This window comes from Scyliorhinus canicula, chromosome 29 (genome assembly GCF_902713615.1).
Source record: "Scyliorhinus canicula chromosome 29, sScyCan1.1, whole genome shotgun sequence".
In the NCBI taxonomy this organism is placed as follows: Eukaryota; Metazoa; Chordata; class Chondrichthyes; order Carcharhiniformes; family Scyliorhinidae; genus Scyliorhinus; species Scyliorhinus canicula.
This window is the reverse complement of record NC_052174.1, coordinates 4,525,300-4,545,459: the sequence shown is the minus strand read 5'-3', so window position 1 is coordinate 4,545,459 and position 20,160 is coordinate 4,525,300. Positions and strand designations below refer to the sequence as shown.

At 52.2% G+C, this 20,160-nt stretch overlaps 1 protein-coding gene across 1 annotated transcript in view; it reads left to right on the top strand.

Moving 5' to 3' along the window:
- LOC119958363 (phospholipase D1-like) overlaps positions 1-20,160 on the top strand; it is a 57,524-nt gene that overhangs the window by 11,643 nt on the left and 25,721 nt on the right. Inside the window, exons 4-10 of the mRNA XM_038786830.1 lie at positions 794-872; positions 7,134-7,244; positions 9,552-9,740; positions 13,906-14,104; positions 14,821-14,939; positions 16,971-17,084; positions 18,797-18,901. Of these exons, the coding sequence (XP_038642758.1) occupies positions 794-872; positions 7,134-7,244; positions 9,552-9,740; positions 13,906-14,104; positions 14,821-14,939; positions 16,971-17,084; positions 18,797-18,901 (916 nt within the window). The remainder of the gene's footprint in view (positions 1-793; positions 873-7,133; positions 7,245-9,551; positions 9,741-13,905; positions 14,105-14,820; positions 14,940-16,970; positions 17,085-18,796; positions 18,902-20,160) is intronic.

Here is a 20,160-nt window from a genome sequence, read left to right as displayed (position 1 = left end):
CACTCGGACGAAACCCACGCAGACACTGGGAGAGCGTGCAGACTCCGCACAGACGGTGACCCGAGCCGTGAATCGAACCTGGGACCCTGGTGCTGTGGTGAAGCCATAGTGCTAACCACTGTGCTACCGTGCTGCCCAAGAGATTTTTTTTCACCATCCAGGACAAAGCAGCCCTGCTTGATTGCTCCCCTTCCACAAACATTCACTCCCTCCACCACCGACGCACAGTGGCAGCCGTGTGTCCCGTCTACAAGATGCACCGCAGCAACTCACCAAGGCTCCTTAGGCAGCACCTTCCAAACCCACGGCCTCTACCATCTAGAAGGACAAGAGCAGCAGATACCTGGGAACCCCACCACCTGGAGGTTCCCCTCCCAGTCACTCCCCACCCTGACTGGGAAATATATCGGCCGTTCCTTCACTGTCACTGAGGCAACATCCTGGAACTCCCTCCCTAACAGCACTGTGGGTGTACCTACACCTCCGAGGCTACAGCGGCTTTAAGAAGGCGACTCCTCCACCACCTTCTCCGGGGGCAGTTAGGGGGGGTAATAAATGCTAGGTCCAGTCACATCTCATGAATTCAAGTTAGTGGCTGTGGGAGGGGGGGAGGGGGGGGAGGAGAGCAGGGGTTGATGGGAAAATAGAGTTGAGATGCCAACCCGAAGGGCTGAATGGACTTCCCCCTGCCCCTGTGTGAATAGTGAGGTGAGGGTGGGGGCGGGTTTGTTTATTTTCGGACGCTCGGCGCTGAAGTGATTTGACCTCTTCTGGCATTGTCGACCCTCATTAGGCTGAGCCCAGAGATCCACCTGAAAAGGCCGGCAAAGGACAACTACTGGAGGCTGGATGTCCTTCTGAAACGCAAGGCGGTGAGTCAGCTATACCACATTTGAACTGAGTGGCTTGCGAGCCACAGGGGTGCAATTAAAGCATCATAAAAGTAAGATCATCATTCATTCCAAACACGTATATTGTTTACCTGAAGTTGAGCGAATGGAATTTTGCTTGTATAAAGAAGGTTCCCCGGGGAGTAGACAATGAGAGACGATGGGACTGTGCTCCCACCCCTGCCTAAAAATGGTGGAGGTTTACTCCCGAAATTTCGATTTTTAAAAAAAAAAGTTGAGCTAATTCAATGGCCTTTAGGGGGCTAGCAGAGACCCGGAATGAATCTCGCAGCTATAGCTGCGGGTACGGACGCCCACACATCCGGTTCGGAGCTCTGCGCCGAGCTCCCTGGCGGACTCGGACTGCGGAGCCACACCGCGAAATGAGACTCCCACCCCCGATCGGCCGGGCGCCCGAGCATCTAACCCTGCAGATCTAACCCCCGGCCGCCTGTACGCCCCCCCCCCCCCCCCCCCGCCCGGCCTCCAATCCCCGACTAGGACGGCCGGAAACTGCGTCCGCAGCCACCGCGCCAGCATCCCAACCGGCAACAGGTGGTTAGGGAACTCGGCCGCTGGGGAGTGGAGGATCCCAGGGCGGGCCTCTGACCATGGGCCGCCGGCCGCTAGGTGTACTCCGCGGTCACGCCGACTTTCGGGGCCCGGAGAATCGGCGGACCGGCGGAGGGCCCCGATAACGCCGTGAAAGTGGATTCTCCACCCCCCCCCCCCATCCCCTGCGCCGGCCGCGACTATGGCGAGGGGCTGCGGAGAATCCAGCCCCTTGCGTTTAGCTTTAGTAAGATGATGTCATCGATGGGAGGAGCCAGGGGCTGAAGCAATTGGGTGTTGAGTTCAGTTCAGATCGGGATGTGAACTGACCAGCAGCTTCTCTCAAAACAGCTTTGTTAGATCTTGCCTGTGAATTTTTGCCCAAGGCTGATAGGTTAAACAATAATCTGAAACAGACAAGAATCTGCAGGCTGTTTCCTGACCAGTTTTCTCTCTCGCTCTCCGATCAGTCTTTTACAAAGAACTCCAGCCAGGTGTACAGCAGGTATTCCTGTGTCTGCTAACTGTGCTTAAAAAGTGGATTTTGACCCGAGATGGGATTTGCTTGAGTGAAGATAAAAGATCGGATTTAGCGTTTCATTTTATTGTTAAGCATTGTTTAAGGGGTAATTCTAAGTCATTTTATTTACTGATGTTAAAGTTAGTTTAATCCTGTGTTGGTCATAAAGTTTTTTTTTTTTAATTTTCCAATAAAGGGGCAATTTAGCATGGCCAATTCTCTTACCCGACACATTTGGGTTGCATGAGACCTATGCAACTACGGGGAGAATGGGCAGCACGGCAACACAGTGGTTGGCACAATTGTTTCACAGCTCCAGGGTCCCAGGTTCGATTCCCGGCTTGGGGTCACCGTCTGTGCGGAGTCTGCACGTCCTCCCCCGTGTGTGCGTGGGTTTCCTCCGGGTGCTCCGGTTTCCTCCCACAGCCCAAAGATGTGCAGGTTAGGTGGATTGGCCGTGATAAATTGCCCCTTAGTGTCCAAAATTGCCCTTAGTGTTGGGTGGGGTACTGGGTTATGGGGATAGGGTGGAGGTGTTGACCTTGGGTAGGGTGCTTTTTCCAAGAGCCGGTGCAGACTCGATGGGCCGAATGGCCGCCTTCTGCACTGTAAATTCTATGATCTATGAATTTAGCGTGGCAAATTCACCTACTCTGCACATTTTTGGGTTGTGGGGGCGAAACCCACGCAGACACGTGGAGAATGTGCAAACTCCACACGGACAGTGACCCAGAGCCGGGATCGAACCTGGAACCTCAGCGCCGTGAGGCAGCTGTGCTAACCACTAGGCCACCGTGCTGCCCTAATGTTGCTAGGCTGAGCAGAAGAGTACTGAATCTGCTCTTGAAAGGCACTCTCTCCAAAAGTCTCCATGCAGCTAAAGAAAGTAGGGTGGGGGTGTAGGCTTGGGTAGGGTGCTCTTTCCAAGAGCCGGTGCAGGCTCAATGGGCCGAATGGCCTCCTTCTGCACTGTAAATTCTATGATTCAAACAATCTGAGAGGGACAATAGTGGGATTAGGAATTGGTTCAGCTGTAACCTGCATTCTTATATCCCCTTCTTGCCCATCACAAAGATTACCTCACCTGGGGACAACATTAACAATTGTCTTCAACAGTCAAAGTCTCCTGCCAATGGTCCGGCCAGACCCGCCGGTGAAGAATGGCCAATGGCGAGGGTACTGGAGACTTGGTATTGTGTTCAATATTGTCACCCGCAGCTCCAGGAACCCCGGGTGGTTACGTGCAGTAACACATCGGGTCTCACCCCGCTCTCTGGTGCCACCCCAGGCACGGGTAAGGTAGCCGCAGGAAGACAGTGAGTCCAGGTGGACGCGCCATGGTCCCCCAGCCACAGGGTCCTGCCCATCCCGGACCCCAACAAAAGCAGCAAATGCTGCCAGCACCCGTCCGATCAGCGGAGAGAGAGAGAAACCGAGTTCGGCCTTCCGCTCTTTCATCGCTGGGAGGAGAGCTGTGATGGGTTGTGAGCGCGTACCCGGTTAGGGAAAGAGGGGTACCCTGTTCAAGAAGGGAACAAGAAAAAAGATGGAAAATTATAGGCCAATTAGCCTAACCTCGGTTGTTGGCAAAATTCTAGAATCCATCGTTAAGGATGAGATTTCTAAATTCTTGGAAGTGCAGGGTCGGATTAGGACAAGTCAGCATGGATTTAGTAAGGGGAGGTCGTGCCTGACAAACCTGTTAGAGTTCTTTGAAGCGATAACAAATAGGTTAGACCAAGGAGAGCCAATGGATGTTATCTATCTTGACTTCCAAAAGGCCTTTGACAAGGTGCCTCACGGGAGACTGCTGAGTAAAATAAGGGCCCATGGTATTCGAGGCAAGGTACTAACATGGATTGACGATTGGCTGTCAGACAGAAGGCAGAGAGTTGGGATAATAGGTTCTTTTTCGGAATGGCAACCGGTGACAAGAGGTGTCCCGCAGGGTTCAGTGTTGGGGCCACAGCTGTTCTCTTTATATATTAACGATCTAGATGACGGGACTGGGGGCATTCTGGCCAAGTTTGCCGATGATACAAAGATAGGTGGAGGGGCAGGTAGTATTGAGGAGGTGGGGAGGCTGCAGAAAGATCTAGACAGTTTAGGAGAATGGTCCAAGAAGTGGCTGATGAAATTCAACGTGGGCAAGTGCGAGGTCTTGCACTTTGGAAAAAAGAATAGAGGCATGGACTATTTTCTAAACGGTGACAAAATTCATAATGCTGAAGTGCAAAGGGACTTGGGAGTCCTAGTCCAGGATTCTCTAAAGGTAAACTTGCAGGTTGAGTCCGTAATTAAGAAAGCAAATGTAATGTTGTCATTTATCTCAAGAGGCTTGGAATATAAAAGCAGGGATGTACTTCTGAGGCTTTATAAAGCACTAGTTAGGCCCCATTTAGAATAGTGAGCAATTTTGGGCCCCACACCTCAGGAAGGACATACTGGCACTGGAGCGGGTCCAGCGGAGATTCACACGGATGATCCCAGGAATGGTAGGCCTAACATACGATGAACGTCTGAGGATCGTGGGATTATATTCATTGGAGTTTAGGAGGTTGAGGGGAGATCTAATAGAAACTTACAAGATAATGAATGGCTTGGATAGGATGGACGTAGGGAAGTTGTTTCCATTAGCAGGGGAGACTAGGACGCGGGGGCACAGCCTTAGAATAAAAGGGAGTCACTTTAGAACAGAGATGAGGAGAAATTTCTTCAGCCAGAGAGTGGTAGGTCTGTGGAATTCATTGCCACAGAGGGCGGTGGAGGCCGGGACGTTGAGTGTCTTTAAGACAGAAATTGATAAATTCTTGATTTCTCGAGGAATTAAGGGCTATGGGGAGAGAGCGGGTAAATGGAGTTGAAATCAACCATGATTGAATGGTGGAGTGGACTCGATGGGCCGAATGGCCTTACTTCCGCTCCTCTGTCTTATGGTCTTATGGTCTTATGGGTGTGAATGTAGGAAAGGACAAAAGGGAAGGTCGGCGGTCGGATAAGGGAGGCAGAAGAGAAAGGGTGATGGTGCGGGACGTAACTTGGCTACGGTTTAGCTCAGCTGGCTAGTCAGCCGGATCGTGATGCGAAGCGAGGCCAGCAACGCGGGTTCGATCCCTGCACCGGCTGAGATTATTCTCACGCCTTCTCAACCCCGCCCCTCGCCTGAGGTGTGGTGACCCTCGGGTTAAGTCCCCAACCACTCAGCTCTCCCCCTCAAAGGGGAAAAGCAGCCCGTGGTCACCTGGAACCACGGCAACTTTACCGTTACCTCACGTGATGCAATTGAATGCAAACATCTAGAGGTTTTGTCTCCATTGTACAGGCCATTCCTTATTCAAAGAAGGATAGAAACGAGGTGGAAGCCGTTCAGAGGAGGTGGACGAGAATAGTATCTGGAATGGCTTATGAAGAAAGATTTTTAGTTTTCTTAATTTGTTCATGGGTGTGGAGATATTGCCCATCTCCGAGGGCGTTTCACAGCCAACCACATTGCTGTGGGTCACATGTTGGCCAAACTGGGCGAGGACGGCAGATGTCCTTCCCTGAAGAACATCAGTGACCCAGATGGCTGTTTAACAGCAATCTCCATCGTCAGACTTTTAAATCCCAGATTTTTGTTGAATTCATGTTTCACGATCCGCAGTGGTGGGATTTGAACCCGGGACCTCGGAGCGTTACACTGGGCCTCTGGGTTACTAGTCCAGTGTCAACACCACGATTTCACCAGCAGTAGATGTGAGGCTTGAGTTCAATCAATATTCGATGAGAAAGAGGCGACTTGATTGAAACATAGCACTGGGCCAAATCGCTGGCTTTGAAAGCAGACCAAGCAGGCCAGCAGCACGGTTCAATTCCCGTACCAGCCTCCCCGAACAGGCGCCGGAATGTGGCGACTCGGGGCTTTTCACAGTAACTTCATTTGAAGCCCACTCGTGACAATAAGCGATTTTCATTTCATTTTTTCATTTCATAATAATCCTTATTATTGTCACAAGTAGGCTGACATTAACACCGCAATGAAGTTACTGTGAAAAGCCCCTAGTCGCCACACTCTGGCGCCTGTTCGGGTACACGGAGGGAGAATTCAGAATGTTCAATTCACCCGACAGCACGTCTTTCGGGACTTGTGGGAGGAAACCGGAGCGCCCAGAGGAAACCCACGCAGGCACGGGGGTTCGTGCAGACTCGCTATCTTCACGGGGATGAACAGGCAGCACGGTAGCATTGTGGATAGCACAATTGCTTCACAGCTCCAGGGCCCCAGGTTCAATTCCCGGCTTGGGTCAGTGTCTGTGCGGAGTCGGCGCATCCTCCCCGTGTGTGCGTGGGTTTCCTCCTGGGGTATCATAGAATTTACAGTGCAGAAGGAGGCCATTCGGCCCATCGAGTCTGCACCGGCTCTTGGAAAGAGCACCCTACCCAAGGTCAACACCTCCACCCTATCCCCATAACCCAGTAACCCCACCCAACACTAAGGGCAATTTTGGACACTGAGGGCAATTTATCATGGCCAATCCACCAAACCTGCACATCTTTGGACTGTGGGAGGAAACCGGAGCACCCGGAGGAAACCCACGCACACACGGGGAGAACTTGCAAACTCCCCACGGACACTGACCCAAGCCGGGAATCGAACCTGGGACCCTGGTGCTGTGAAGCATATGTGCTAACCACTATGCTACCAAACCTCCCACAGTCCAAAGGTGGATTGGCCATGATAAATTGCCCTTAGTGTCCAAAATTGCCCTCAGAGTTGGGTGGGGTTACTGGGTTATGGGAATAGGGTGGAGGTGGCGACCTTGGGTAGGGTGCTCTTTGCAAGAGCCGGTGCAGACTCGATGGGCCAAATGGCCTCCTTCTGCATTGTAAATTCGATGAATCTATGACCCAAGTGACCCAAGCGGGAATCGAACCCGGGTCCCTGGCGTTGTGAAGCAACAGTGCTAACCCACTGTGCCACTGTGCCGCCCATAAGATCCTGAGGGCCTACTGACAGGGTGGATGGGGAGACCATGTCTCCTCCTCCGTGTGGGACAATCTGGAACTAGCGGGTCGCTGTTTAAGAATAAGGGGCCACTCGTTTAGGATAGAGATGAGGAGATGGTTGTGAGTCTTTGGATTGCTCTTCCTCAAAAGCAGAATCTTTGAACCTTTCTTGTGTCTCTTTTCAGGAGCAGGGCGTTAAGATCTTCGTCTTGTTGTACAAGGAAGTGGAGATTGCCTTGGGCATCAACAGTGAATACAGCAAGAGGACATTAACATCCCTCCATTCGAATATCACGGTACAGATTCCGATTTCTCCAATTTCAGTCTCCCGGGTTTTTGCTCATCGCCACCCCCGTGTCTCCTTGTGACCCCAACACCATTAATCCATCTGTTTTGGAAAATTAAACCCAAGAGGGGAGACTCATGGGTTAAGTGTCGTTCAGCTTCCTTTTCCATCGTTTTTCTTCAATCTCAGAATCCCGAAAAGTCCTGAAGGAGGCCACTCGGCCCATCGAGTCTGCGCTGACCCTCTGAAAAAGCACCCCGCCGAAGCTCACTGCCCCGCCCTATCCCCGTAACCCGGGGAGAACTTGCAGACTCCGCGTAGACAGTGACCCAAGCCGTGAATCGAACCCAGGTCCCTGGCGCCGTGAGGCAGTAGTGCTAACCGGCATGCTGTTGTGAATCTCTGGAACTCTCTTCCTCAAAGGGGCGTACAAGCAAGAGTCTTTGAATATTTTTAAGGCAGAGCTGGATAGATTCTTGATTGACAAAGGGGTGAAAGGTTATCGGGAGGGGTCGAGATTACAATCAGATCAGCCATGATCGTACCGATTGGTGGAGGAGGGGCTGAGTGACCTGCTCCTATTCTGTATGCGCAGGGTTTTTCTAATAATCCTCACCAGGCCCACGGGATTACGCTAACCAATCTCCACATGAACAAAGAAAATGACAGCACAGGAACAGGCCCTTCGGCCCTCCCAGCCTGCGCTGATCCAGATCCTTTATCTAAACCTGTCGCCTATTTTCCAAGGTCTACTTCCCTCTGTTCCCGCCTGTTCATATACCTGTCCAGATGCATCTTAAATGATGCTATCGTACCCACCTCTACCACCTCCGCTGGTAAAGTGTTCCAGGCTCCCACCACCCTCTGTGTAAAAAACCTTTCCACGCACATCTCCCTTAAACTTTCCCCCTCTCACCTTGAAATCGTGACCCCTTGTAACTGACACCCCCACTCTTGGAAAAAGCTTGTTGCTATCCACCCTGTCCATACCTCTCATAATTTTGGAGACCTCAATCAGGTCCCCCCTCAACCTCCGTCTTTCCAATGAAAACAATCCTAATCTACTCAACCTTTCTTCATAGCTAGCACCCTCCATACCAGGCAACATCCTGCTGAACCTCCTCTGCACCCTCTCCAAGGCATCCACATCCTTCTGGTAATGTGGCGACCAGAACTGCACGCAGTATTCCAAATGTGGCCGAACAAAAGTCCTATACAACTGTAACATGACCTGCCAACTCTTGTACTCAATACCCCGTCCGATGAAGGCAAGCATGCTGTATGCCTTCTTGACCACTCTATCAACCTGCGTTGCCACCTTCAGGGTACAATGGACCTGAACTCCCAGATCTCTCTGTACATCAATTTTCCCCAAGACCCTTCCATTGACCGTATAGTCCGCTCTTGAATTAGATCTTCCAAAATGCATCACCTCGCATTTGCCTCGATTGAACTCCATCTGCCATTTCTCTGCCCAACTCTCCAATCTATCTATATTTTGCTGTATTCTCTGACAGTCCTCCTCGCTATCTGCAACTCCACCAATCTTAGCATCATCAGCAAACTTGCTAATCAGACCACCTATACCTTCCTCCAGGTCATTTATGTAGATCACAAACAACAGTGATCCGAGCACGGATCCCTGTGGAACACCACTAGTCACCCTTCTCCATTTTGAGATACTCCCTTCCACCACTACTCTCTGTCTCCTGTTGCCCGGCCAGTTCTTTATCCATCTAGCTAGTACACCCTGAAACCCATACGACTTCACTTTTTCCATCAACCTGCCATGGGACTTGTAGAATACGACCTTACCTCTCCGTTGGCGGGTGGGCCGCCCAGGTGGGACTCGTTACCTTGCTGTGTAAAATCCGTCCTGATTGGGACTGGCACTTATCGTCATCCCAATCGGGTTGTAGTGTGGTGTACGCTGCCTTAGTGGCTGTTTCTCTGACCTCAAATAAACTCCGGTTAACTTTCTCGGGCCTTCTAGATCTTCACAGGGTCGAACACCTCCATTAAATCTCTGATCCTCCGTGGAAAACAGCCCAAACTTTTCCAATAAGTCCACATTTCTGACGTTCCACATCCCTGGGGCCATTCACGTGAATCTTTCCTGCACCCTCTCCAATGCCATTGCATTGTGTGACGCCCAGAATTCAACGCTATGCTGAGGCCTAGTTAGGTTTCATACAGTTTCCTGCTCTTGAGGCCCGTTGGCCGCTCGGATTGCATTTGTCGGTGGTCGTCTTGTTTATCTGCTCAATCTGGAAGATTTGGCGCTTTGTGACTTCTTATCTCCTCTCCCCGTTGGCAGGTGATGAGGCACCCCGATCACGTCTCGTCGACGGTGCTGCTTTGGGCTCACCACGAGAAGGTGGCCCTGATCGATCAGGCGGTGGCCTTCCTCGGAGGGCTGGACCTGGCCTACGGGAGGTGGGACGACGAGGAATACCGCCTCACGGACGTGGGCGCCGCCGAGTCGGCCAGCCACACCTCAGACCTGGTACGAGCGTCTTCCTCGATCCTCTCCGCTTTGTGAATTTTAATCCGTTCACGGGATGTGGGCGTGGCTGGCAAGGCCAACATTTGATGCCCATCTCTAATTGGCCTTGGGCGGGCATTTAGTAATCAAGGGTCTGGAGTCACATGTAGGCCAGACCAGGTAAGGACGGCTGATTTCCTTCTCTAAAAGGGACATTAGTAAATTGCATGGATTTTATGGCAATCTTTGATTATTTCATGGTTGTCATTTCTTAGTCTGGCTTTATATTCCCGATATTATTAATTGAATTTGAATTCCAAGCTAGCGAGGTGGGATTTGAACCCATTTCCCCCCAGGGTATTAGCCTAGGCCTCTGGCTCGATAATCTCATGACCTTATAGCACAATTGTTTCACAGCTCCAGGGTCCCAGGTTCGATTCCGGCTTGGGTCACTGTCTGTGCGGAGTCTGCACGTCCTCCCCGTGTCTGCGTGGGTTTCCTCCGGTGCTCCGGTTTCCTCCCACAGTCCAAAGATGTGCAGGTTAGGGTGGATTGGCCATGATAAATTGCCCTTAGTGTCCAAAATTGCCCTTAGTGTTGGGTGGGGTTGCTGGGTTATGGGGATAGGGTGAAGTTGTTGACCTTGGGTAGGGTGCTCTTTCCAAGAGTCGGTGCAGACCCGATGGGCCGAATGGCCTCCTTCTGCACTGTAAATTCTATGATAATCTATGCTTACCATGACACCTGGAATCCCTACAGTCCAGAAGGAGGCCATTGGGCCCATCGAGCCTGCACCCTACAAAAGAGCACCCTACCAAGGCTCCCCCCCCCCTCCGCTTTGTCCCCGTAACACCACCTAACCAGACACGGGGAGGACATGCAGACTCCACACAAACAGTGATCCAAGCCGGAACTAATCCCCTCTCTGTGATCAGGGTAGATTACGTTGGATTCTCTTGAATGTCAATTTTTGGATAAATATGTCCTTGAAATAGTGGCAGTGGGAATTTTCCCTATCCATCCGGGAAGATCGAAGACCAGGCTTCAGTTAATTGTCTCTGAAAGACGACACCCCCGACAGTGCGATGTTCCCTTTGTAGGCCCACTAGGAATGTCGGCCTAGATTATAGGCTCGAGTGACTGGAAGTGAGTCTTAAAGCCACCTGCTCCTTACGCAGATGTTAGGATCCCGGACCAGGGGCGAAATTCTCCGACCCCCAGCAGGGTTGGAGAATTGCCTGGGGCCACCGAAAATCCCGCCCCCGCCGTGGCAGAGATTCTCCGCCACCCGGGAAGTGGCGGGGGCGGGAATCACGCCACTCCGATCGGCGAGGCCCCTGCGGCGATTCTCCAGCCCGGATGGGCCGAAGTCCCGCCGCTGGGAGGCCTCTCACGCCGCCGAGGTTTGAACCACCTTTGGTGGCGGCGGGATCGGCGGCGCGAGTGGGCCCCCGGGGTCCTGGGGGGGCAGAGGGCGATCGGACCCCGGGGGGTGCCCCCACAGTGGCCAGGCCCGCGATCGGGGCCCCCCGCTCAGACTCCGGGCCAGTGCCCTGGGGGCACTCTTTCTCCGCCGCCACGGCCTCCGCCATGGCGGAAGCGGAAGAGAACCCCACATCGCGCATGCGCGGACCGGCGAAAGCCTTTCGGCCAGCCCCGCTGCCGGGGGCGCCGGTTTTTTGCGCCAGTCTTCTGGTGCCAACCGCTCCGGCCCCCAGAGGTGCGGAGAATTCCCCGCCTTTGGAGAGGCCCGACCCCTGATTGGTTGGCGCCACTCCCCTACTCCGGGCCCCCCATCACACCGGGTAGGGGAGAATCCAGCCCCAGATCCCAACATTTGTGAGGATATCGGGCCAGATCCCGACATTTGTTTGGATACGAATTAGAACAACAAACTTTATTTTTAATATGTAAAACTGTAATAACTCTGACCAATTGGTATCATAGAATCAGAATCACAGAACAGTACAGCGCAGAACAGTCCCTTCGGCCCATCGAGTCTGCACCGACACATGAAAAGCCCCTGACCTGCCCACCTCATCCCATTGGCCAGCACTTGGCCCATAGCCTTGAATGTCCAGACGTTGCCAAGTCCTCATCCAGGTACTTTTTAAAGGACGTGAGGCAACCCCCCCCCCCCCCCCCCCCCCCCCCACCATACCAGATAATATTTCATTCAGGTGTTTGAAATTTTTTATAACACTAACAAAAACAATGACATCAACATGGTAAAACATTCCCCGCCCCCCAGCCCAATCTTCACCCACCTCAACCAAACAACAACAATACCCCCCCCCCCCCCCCCGGAATTCTGCTTCTGCTATCATTTCAATTTTCCCCGAGGAAAGTCGACAAACGGCTGCCACCTCCGGGAGAACCCGACCATTGACCCCCTCAAGACGAACTTTATTTTCTCGAGACTGAGGAACCCAGCCATGTCGCTAACCCAGGTCTCTACACTCGGCGGCGGGCTTCGAGTCCCTCCACATTAACCAGGTCCGTCTCTGGGCTACCAGGGAGGCAAAGGCCAAGACATCGGCCTCTTTCACCTCCTGAACCCCCGGCTCTTCCAACACTCCAAAGATCGCCACCTCTGGACTCGGCACCAACCGTGTCCCATCTCTTAAAGTCCCCTTCCATTTGTTCTACCAACCGGGATAGGTTTAACTTGTGCAGTGCCTCCCATTCCCGGGCCACCTGGATTCCCAGATAACGAAAGCTCTTCCCTTCCATTCTAAACGGCAGCTCCCCCAGTCTCTCCTCCTGCCCTCTTGCCTGGATCTCAAACATCTCGCTTTTCCCCGTGTTCAATTGATACCCCGAAAAATTGCCTACTTCCCCCATCCCCTCCAACGGGTCCGAAATATACAAGAGTCGGTCATCTGCGTAGAGCGAGACCCGGTGCTCCACCCCCACCCCACCGAACCAGCCCTTTCCAGTTCCTAGAGGCTCTTAATGCCGTGGCCAATGGCCTGCCACCAATTGTAATAAAGCAACCCAATACAGTTCAAATGCCACTTATAAGTATAATTAACACAAGTTTACTTGCTTAGCTGTGTAGAGGTTCCTTTCAAGAGCAGATCCAGTACACTTTTGCCTCGTCTAGACATATCTGCTCAACCTAACATCAGTTGGCAAAAAATAGGCTGTTGAACTTAAAATCCTACAACGGAATACAAAACTACAGACAGACCTGGCTTCTCCCATTAATTGCACCATGTGTATCCCACTACATTCCATGACCTGCTTAGCGCAGACTAAAAACCACTCTCTCCTAAATGATCTACACTCTGGGGAATCTCCTGCAATCAAAACAGGATTCCATTAGCTCTTTATCTGTAACTAAGAAAGTGGTTGGAATAGATGATTACCTCACCTTTATGACTCGTTAATTATTGCCTGTACATAGTTTAAACCCCTAATAACATGACTGCAACAAATATAAAATCTAATATATCACAATTTCTAAATTCCTCAGAGTGTCATGTGAGAGTACCTTTAAGAAGTGGGTGTTTAAGAAATGTACCTTTAAGAAATGGGTGTTTATCAGTGATGTCAGAGAGTGGGTGGAGCCAGGCTGTCTGTCAGCTTTTTACTTTTGTTTCGGGCTGTTTGCTGCAGGGTGTGTTTTAGTTTCGTTTTCAGAGCTGGATAGCTGCAGTCACAGCCAGAAGGTGCATGAATCTCTCTCTGTAATCTAAAGCCTGTAAATCGATCCTTTGGTGATTTGAAACTAGTAACTGCTCTCAGTAGTGACTTTAACCTGATGTGCTTCTGTTTAAAGGTTTTTTTTTAAAAAGTCTTATGGATGTTAAAAGGACAGTTTAAGGATTACTTAGTGTTGTATTCTTTGGGGGTTGTATTTGAATTAATGGTTGCTAAGGTGTTCACTATGTTTCAAAAAGGTTAACTTGAGTTCATAGAATAAACGTTGTTTTGCTTTAAAAAATACTTTTCCATTTCTGCTGTCCCACACCTGTAGAGTGGGCCGTGTGCTCCCCATACCACAATCTAGTAAAAGTTGTGGGTCAGGTGAACACTATGGTACACTTTGGGGTTCTCTAAACCCTGGCCCATAACAAGAGGAATAGAGCATTACTCAGAGGGCTAGGTTGGATACACACACACACATACATGCGCGCGCACGTATATGCACAAAGCAACGTTGACTATTTTGTTGCCCCAGGTGAATAATCACAACGAGGCGGAGCCCCTGGAGAAACGTCAGGCGGACGAGGGTGACGGAGTTGAGGAACTGAAGGAGTGCAAATCCCGCTGTCGGACGAATTCAACAGACTGCAATGCGGCTGGGCAGTTCTGGCTCGGGAAAGATTATTGCAACTTCATTCAGAAGGACTGGGTGGAGTTGGACAAACCTTTTGAAGGTAAAAAGCCGGCTGCCTATTGGTTAGAATTTGACCTTTCCCTCCCAGCAGTTCGAGCAGAGCCGTAATTTTACGTCTGTGGCATCGGGTGTCAGTGGGCAATCCGATTGGCAAGTGGCGGGAAGCCAGCGAACAGCTGGGGAACCAGACATTCCCGTTCCCCGTGTTCCAGTCATTTATCCAGTATTCCCAACACAATACATACTGGGACACAAGGGGGGAGGAGAACCTCAAGCCGTTGCGAAGTACGTTACGCCCACTGAAGTTTCTTTGAAGTGAACGCACGGATTGTCAGGAAATGAGTAAGGTCACTGAGCACAGCAAGATCCCGCAAAAGGCAGGTTCATTTCAATGTTGTTGTTTGAGAGATAAATGTTCGCCAGAGCTCTTGTAATCTTGTAAGCGAACGGAGGCCACCAGATCCTCCACGTCAACCTGATGGGGCCTGAACTTGACATCTCGCTGGAGAGACGGCACGTTCCGGCAGCGCAGCACTCCCTCAGTGATTGCCTTGATCCCAGTCAGCCTGTTTCACGGCTCTTGATTTGCTGGGATGGGAATGGGGCTTGACCCCATCGTCTCCCCGTGCCGGGCAAAGCCGACGCTTGCAACGACAGGCTAAGAGCGAACCAAGGAATTTATTTCCCCAAAAAAGTGATTACGCGTGCGTGTGCCACTTTACTTCAGTAAAGAATCCTTCCTCCTCCCGCCTGCAGATTTCATTGATCGGACCTCAACTCCACGTATGCCGTGGCGTGACATTGGCGTGGTCGTCCACGGGGGAGCGGCGCTGGATGTAGCCCGGCACTTTATACAGCGATGGAACTTCACCAAGGTCATTTGCTTTGGCAATGGAAAGGCTAAATATTCGGCTCATTGACTGTTTTGTGTCCGATGTAACTCTGGGTTGAACTTTTGATTCCATACCCTCTCCATCGCCAAGATGGCGTGCTTCCATTTCTGTTATGTTGCCTCTCTCTTGCCTCTTGTGTGTATGCATCATCATTCATGCCTCTGTTACCTCTAGACTTAACTATTCTAATTCCCTCGTCGCTGGTCTGCGCTTTTAACCCTTCAAATTCTGGGTCTTGCAATAATCTGTTGGCCTAATTCACACACAATTATCCATCATGCTCCTGATGTTTGTGATAGCTCCCACAGTCTTCCAATCCCATTGTAACCTCCTCCATCCTCTGACACGTGAGATCTCTGCGTCCCTCCATTTGTGGTTGTCCGACTCCCATCGCTCCGCCATTGGCGGCCGAGCTCTGGAATTCCCTCCTTACCTCCGTGAAGACGCTCCTTAAAACCTCTTTGACCAGGTGCTCGGGCTGCCTGTCCTTCATGTCTCCTTATGTGGATCAGTGTCAAAGTGGATTTGGAAGGTCTTTTGTGAAGCGCTTCATGCCAGGGAGCTTTATAAATGCAATCAGATCGTGGTTCCATAGAATCCCTAACGTGCAGAAAGAGGCTGTTACAACCTGCACAAGGCCTCTGGAATCAGAGCTATTACTCTCCCCGAGAGCCGCGTTCAGTCAGAACTCCCCGCTGAGGGGTGGGAGCCCTTGAACTTTGATATAAAAGTTGACCAGGCCCGGAACCAACTCCTCAGGCTTGGCTGGGATCTGACATGTATTGTACGTCACATTACTTTGCAATAAAACTAGTTTCCCTTGACCCACTCACCTTCGGACTCATCTGTTCTTACTAAAGAGGCCATTTGGCCCATCGGGTCTTCCCCGGCCCCCTGACAGAGCGTCCTACCTGGGCCCATTCCCCAATCCCCATAACCCCACCTAACCTGCAAGTCTTTGGACTGTGGGAGGAAACCGGAGCACCCGGAGGAAACCCACGCAGACACGGGGGAGAACGTGCAGACTCCGCACAGGCAGTGACCCAGGCCGGGAATTGAACCCGGGCGCGAGGCCCTGGAAGGTAGTAGTGCTAACCACTGTGCCGACCGGCCCTGTCATTGAACTCCATCTACGTACCTCGAATCCCCATCTCTGTACACGTAAACTGATCTGGACCCAGCCACATTAATACTGTGGCTACCAGGGCAGGTCAGAGGCTGGGAATCCTACGGCGAGTAACTCACCTCCTGACCCCCCCAAAGCCTGGCCACCATCTACAAGGCACAAGTCAGGAGTGCGATGGGAGACTCTCCACTTGCCTGGATGAGCGCAGCTCCAACAACACTCAAGAAGCTCGACACCATCCAGGACAAAGCAGCCCCGCTTGATTGCTCCCCCCTTCCACAAACATTCACTCCCTCCACCACCGACGCACAGTGGCAGCCGTGTGTCCCGTCTACAAGATGCACCGCAGCAACTCACCAAGGCTCCTTAGGCAGCACCTTCCAAACCCACCACCTCTACCATCTAGAAGGGCAAGGGGCAGCAGATACCTGGGAACCCCACCACCTGGAGGTTCCCCTCCCAGTCACTCCCCACCCCGACTGGGAAATATATCGGCCGTTCCTTCACTGTCGCCGGGGCAACATCCTGGAACTCCCTCCCTAACAGCACAGTGGGTATACCTACACCTCGGGGACTGCAGCGGCTCAAGAAGGCGGCTCACCCACCACCTCCTCAAGGGGCAGTTCGGGATGGGCAATAAACGCTGGGCGTGGCCAGCGATGTTCCATGAAAGGATATTAAAAACATAACTTTATCAAATCTCTTCTTAGCTTTCTCCACTCCATGGGGAACAACCTTAGCGCATCAGACCATCCAATTATCTGTGATTCCCACACCCTGGACTAATTTTCCCAAACCTTTGCTGACCGTTCTTGCAAAGCTCCGTGAACATGCGAAGCCAAAAAGTTGGAAATGTTGTAACGCAGGATATTATTATTGACTTTCAGACTGTGAAACCCAAGTACAAGCCCTCATGCTTCCCCTACCTGTTGCCAAAGTCTCACACCATCGCCGATCGTCTTCCCTTCGTCATTCCCGGCTCTGTCGCCGCTAACGTTCAGGTGAGTAACGAAGACCGGAAGCTTCCGTGAAGCTCGCCCGCTGCTCCTGTTTTGTATATTGCCGAGAGGGGGGACGGGCTTCCTGTCCGGCAGGGCCGCGGGACAAATGCAAGAATGCCAAATTTCAAACTCTGGCCACAATTTATACTGCGGGAGAAACGAAGAGCGACGGTCGGCTGGCAGGTCGACTCTGATTGGCTGGAGCGTTGACACAGGGAAGGCAATGGGGGACTGTAGGCTCCCGGACCATTCGAAACGGCTGCCAATGGCGCGCAAGCGCAGTTTGAGGCGCGGCCACCATCTTTAACGTAGTAAATAGGAGCAGGAGGAAGCCATTTGGCCCTTCGAGCCCACTCCGCCATTCATTGTAATCATGCTGGTCAACCAACTCAATAGCCTCAATCCGCTTTTCCCCATATCCTTTGATACCCTTTGCCCAAGTGCTCTATCTAACTGCTTCTTGAAAACACAATGTTTTGGCCTCAACTACTTCCTGTGGTAACAAATTCCACCTGCCGACCACTCTCTGGGTGAAGAAATTTCTCCTCATCCCTGCCCTAAATGGTCTACCCCGTATCCTCAGACTGCGACCCCTGGTTCTGGACACCCCCCCCCACCATCGGGAACATCCTTCCTGCATCTACCCTGTCCAGTCCTGTTAGAATTTTATAGGATTCTCTATGAAATCCCCCCTCATTCTTCTGAACTCCGGCAAATATAATCCTAACCGACTCGATCTCTCCTCATACATCAGTCCCGCCATCCCAGGAATCAGTCTGGTAAACCTTCGCTGCCCTCCCTCGAGAGCAAGAACATCCTTCCTCAGAGGAGGATATTGATTGGGAGCAATGTGCAGCAAGGTGCATAAGAGGTTATGTGCTATAGGCCAGCATTTGGAGAATCCCAAAGTATATGATAGAACATAGTACAGCACAGAACAGGCCCTTCAGCCCTCCATGTTGTGCCGAGCATTGTCCAAAACCAAGATCAGGCTATCCCACTCCCTGTCATTCTGGTGTGCTCCATGTGCCTATCCAATAACCACTTGAAAGTTACGAAAGTGTCCGACTTTTTGGACACTAAGGGCAATTTAGCATGGCCAATCCACCTAACCTGCACGTCTTTGGACTGTGGGAGGAAACCGGAGCACCCGGAGGAAACCCACGCAGACACGGAGAGAACGTGCAGACAGTGACCCAGCGGGGAATCGAACCTGGGACCCTGGCGCTGTGAAGCCACAGTGCTCCCCACTTGTGCTACCGCGCTGCCCCGATGTGCGTGTGAGGTGGATTAGCCGGGCTAAAGTGCCCCTATGTGTCCAAAACCTTGGGTGGAGTTCGGGGGATGGGGCGGGAGATTGGCCGAGGCAGGGTGCTCTTTTCAGAGAGTGGGTGCAGATCTGATGGGCCGAATGGTTGGGTAATAGGGTTAAGGGATACGGACCCAGATGGACTTAAGGTTGATGATCTCATTGCGTGACGGAACAGGTTTGAGAGGCTGAATGGCCCCCCCCTCCCCATTCGGATTGGGACACTGGCTCACTGATCCCATTTTTCCTCGCCAAAACAGACAGCACTTAACCCCATTTTGGGGTGGTGGGGGGCTTCCCATCGGCTAGGGAAGGACTCACCGCCTCTGCCGGACTTCAATAGGTCAGAGCCGCTTCAGAATGGATGTGGACCAACAATGAACAATATTTGTCCCTCTTTCAGGTCCTCCGATCCGTGGAATGTTGGTCTGCGGGTTCGAGCGAACATTCCATCTACAACGCCTACCTTCAAGTGATCCGGGACAGTCAGCATTTCGTGTACATTGAGGTAAAACACCATTGCCAAAAGGAGCTTGATTGGTGCATTGAGGTCTGCGACTGGCGACGCTGGTGCAGAATTTAATTATGGGTTGGCTGCGCTAAGATTGCCTCTTTCGTGTCCAAAGATGCCCAGGTTAGGTGGGTGCTATGGGGATAGGGCAGGGAGCAGTAGGACTGGAGAGGGTGCTCTTTCAGAGGGTCGGTGCCTGCTTAATGGGCCGAGTGGCCTCCTTCGGCACTGGGGGATTCTAAAGGGGGCGCAGAGGGAGCTGGGGGGCATCTGTGCCCAGGTCATTGAGGGTGCAAACAAAGGTGGAGAGCTGTTAATAAAGCATTTGGGACAAATGGAGGGGAATGGAGTGTGGCGGTTAGGTTGAACTTGGGTAAGATGCCAGATTGGCTTCACCTGGAGCATTGCGTCCAGTTCTGGGCGTCGCACTTTCGAGAGGATGTGAAGGTATTGGAGACGGAGAGAGAGTGTGGGAAAGATTCCGGGGAATACTTCCAGGGTCGTGGAACGTCAATTACGTGGATAGGTTGGAGAAATTGGGACTGTTTTTCATGAAGGCGAGAAGGTTGAGAGGTGATTTAGGGTGCTATTTAATGGAAATGAAACAGAGTCGGGTTTGGGGCGCGTTTAGAAGGCCTGGTGTTCGCAGGGCCAAGAATGACCCCACTCCCGACTCTCGCACGGGAACCCTGGCAGTGCCCCTACCAGCCTGGCATTGCCACCTGGGGACCCCGGCACCGACCTGGTTAGGTCGCGCGAGGCGGGAACGGCGGCATAAACCTCGCGAGAGGCCTCATCGCGTGTCGAGTCCGGCGTGCCGCGGCCGTTAGCTCGCGCCCTGAATCGAGGTGTTCTGGGACAGAGTGCGCAGGGGGAGACCGTTCGCCTGGGCGGAAGGAGCGAGAACGAGGGGAGCGCAAAGGTTTGCTGAAGGAGCAAGTGATGTGAGAAAAAGACATTACCCGCAGAGAGGATTCGGAATGCGCTGCCTGAGAGTTTGGGGGGGACAGATTCAGTCGGATCTTTGTGACAGGACTTAGACTCTTTGCTGCAAGGGGACGAATCTGTCGGGTTACGGGGAGACGGCAGGAGAAAGGCAGGAAGGGCCTCCAGAGATCCGGTGCAAGCATTGAGCCAAATTCATTCCGGGACTGCGGGGGTCGCTGGTTAGGACCAGCGTTCATTGCCCGTCACTAACTGTCCTTCAGAAGGTGGTGTTGAGCTCCCTTCCTGAACCCACTGCAGTCCGGGCGACG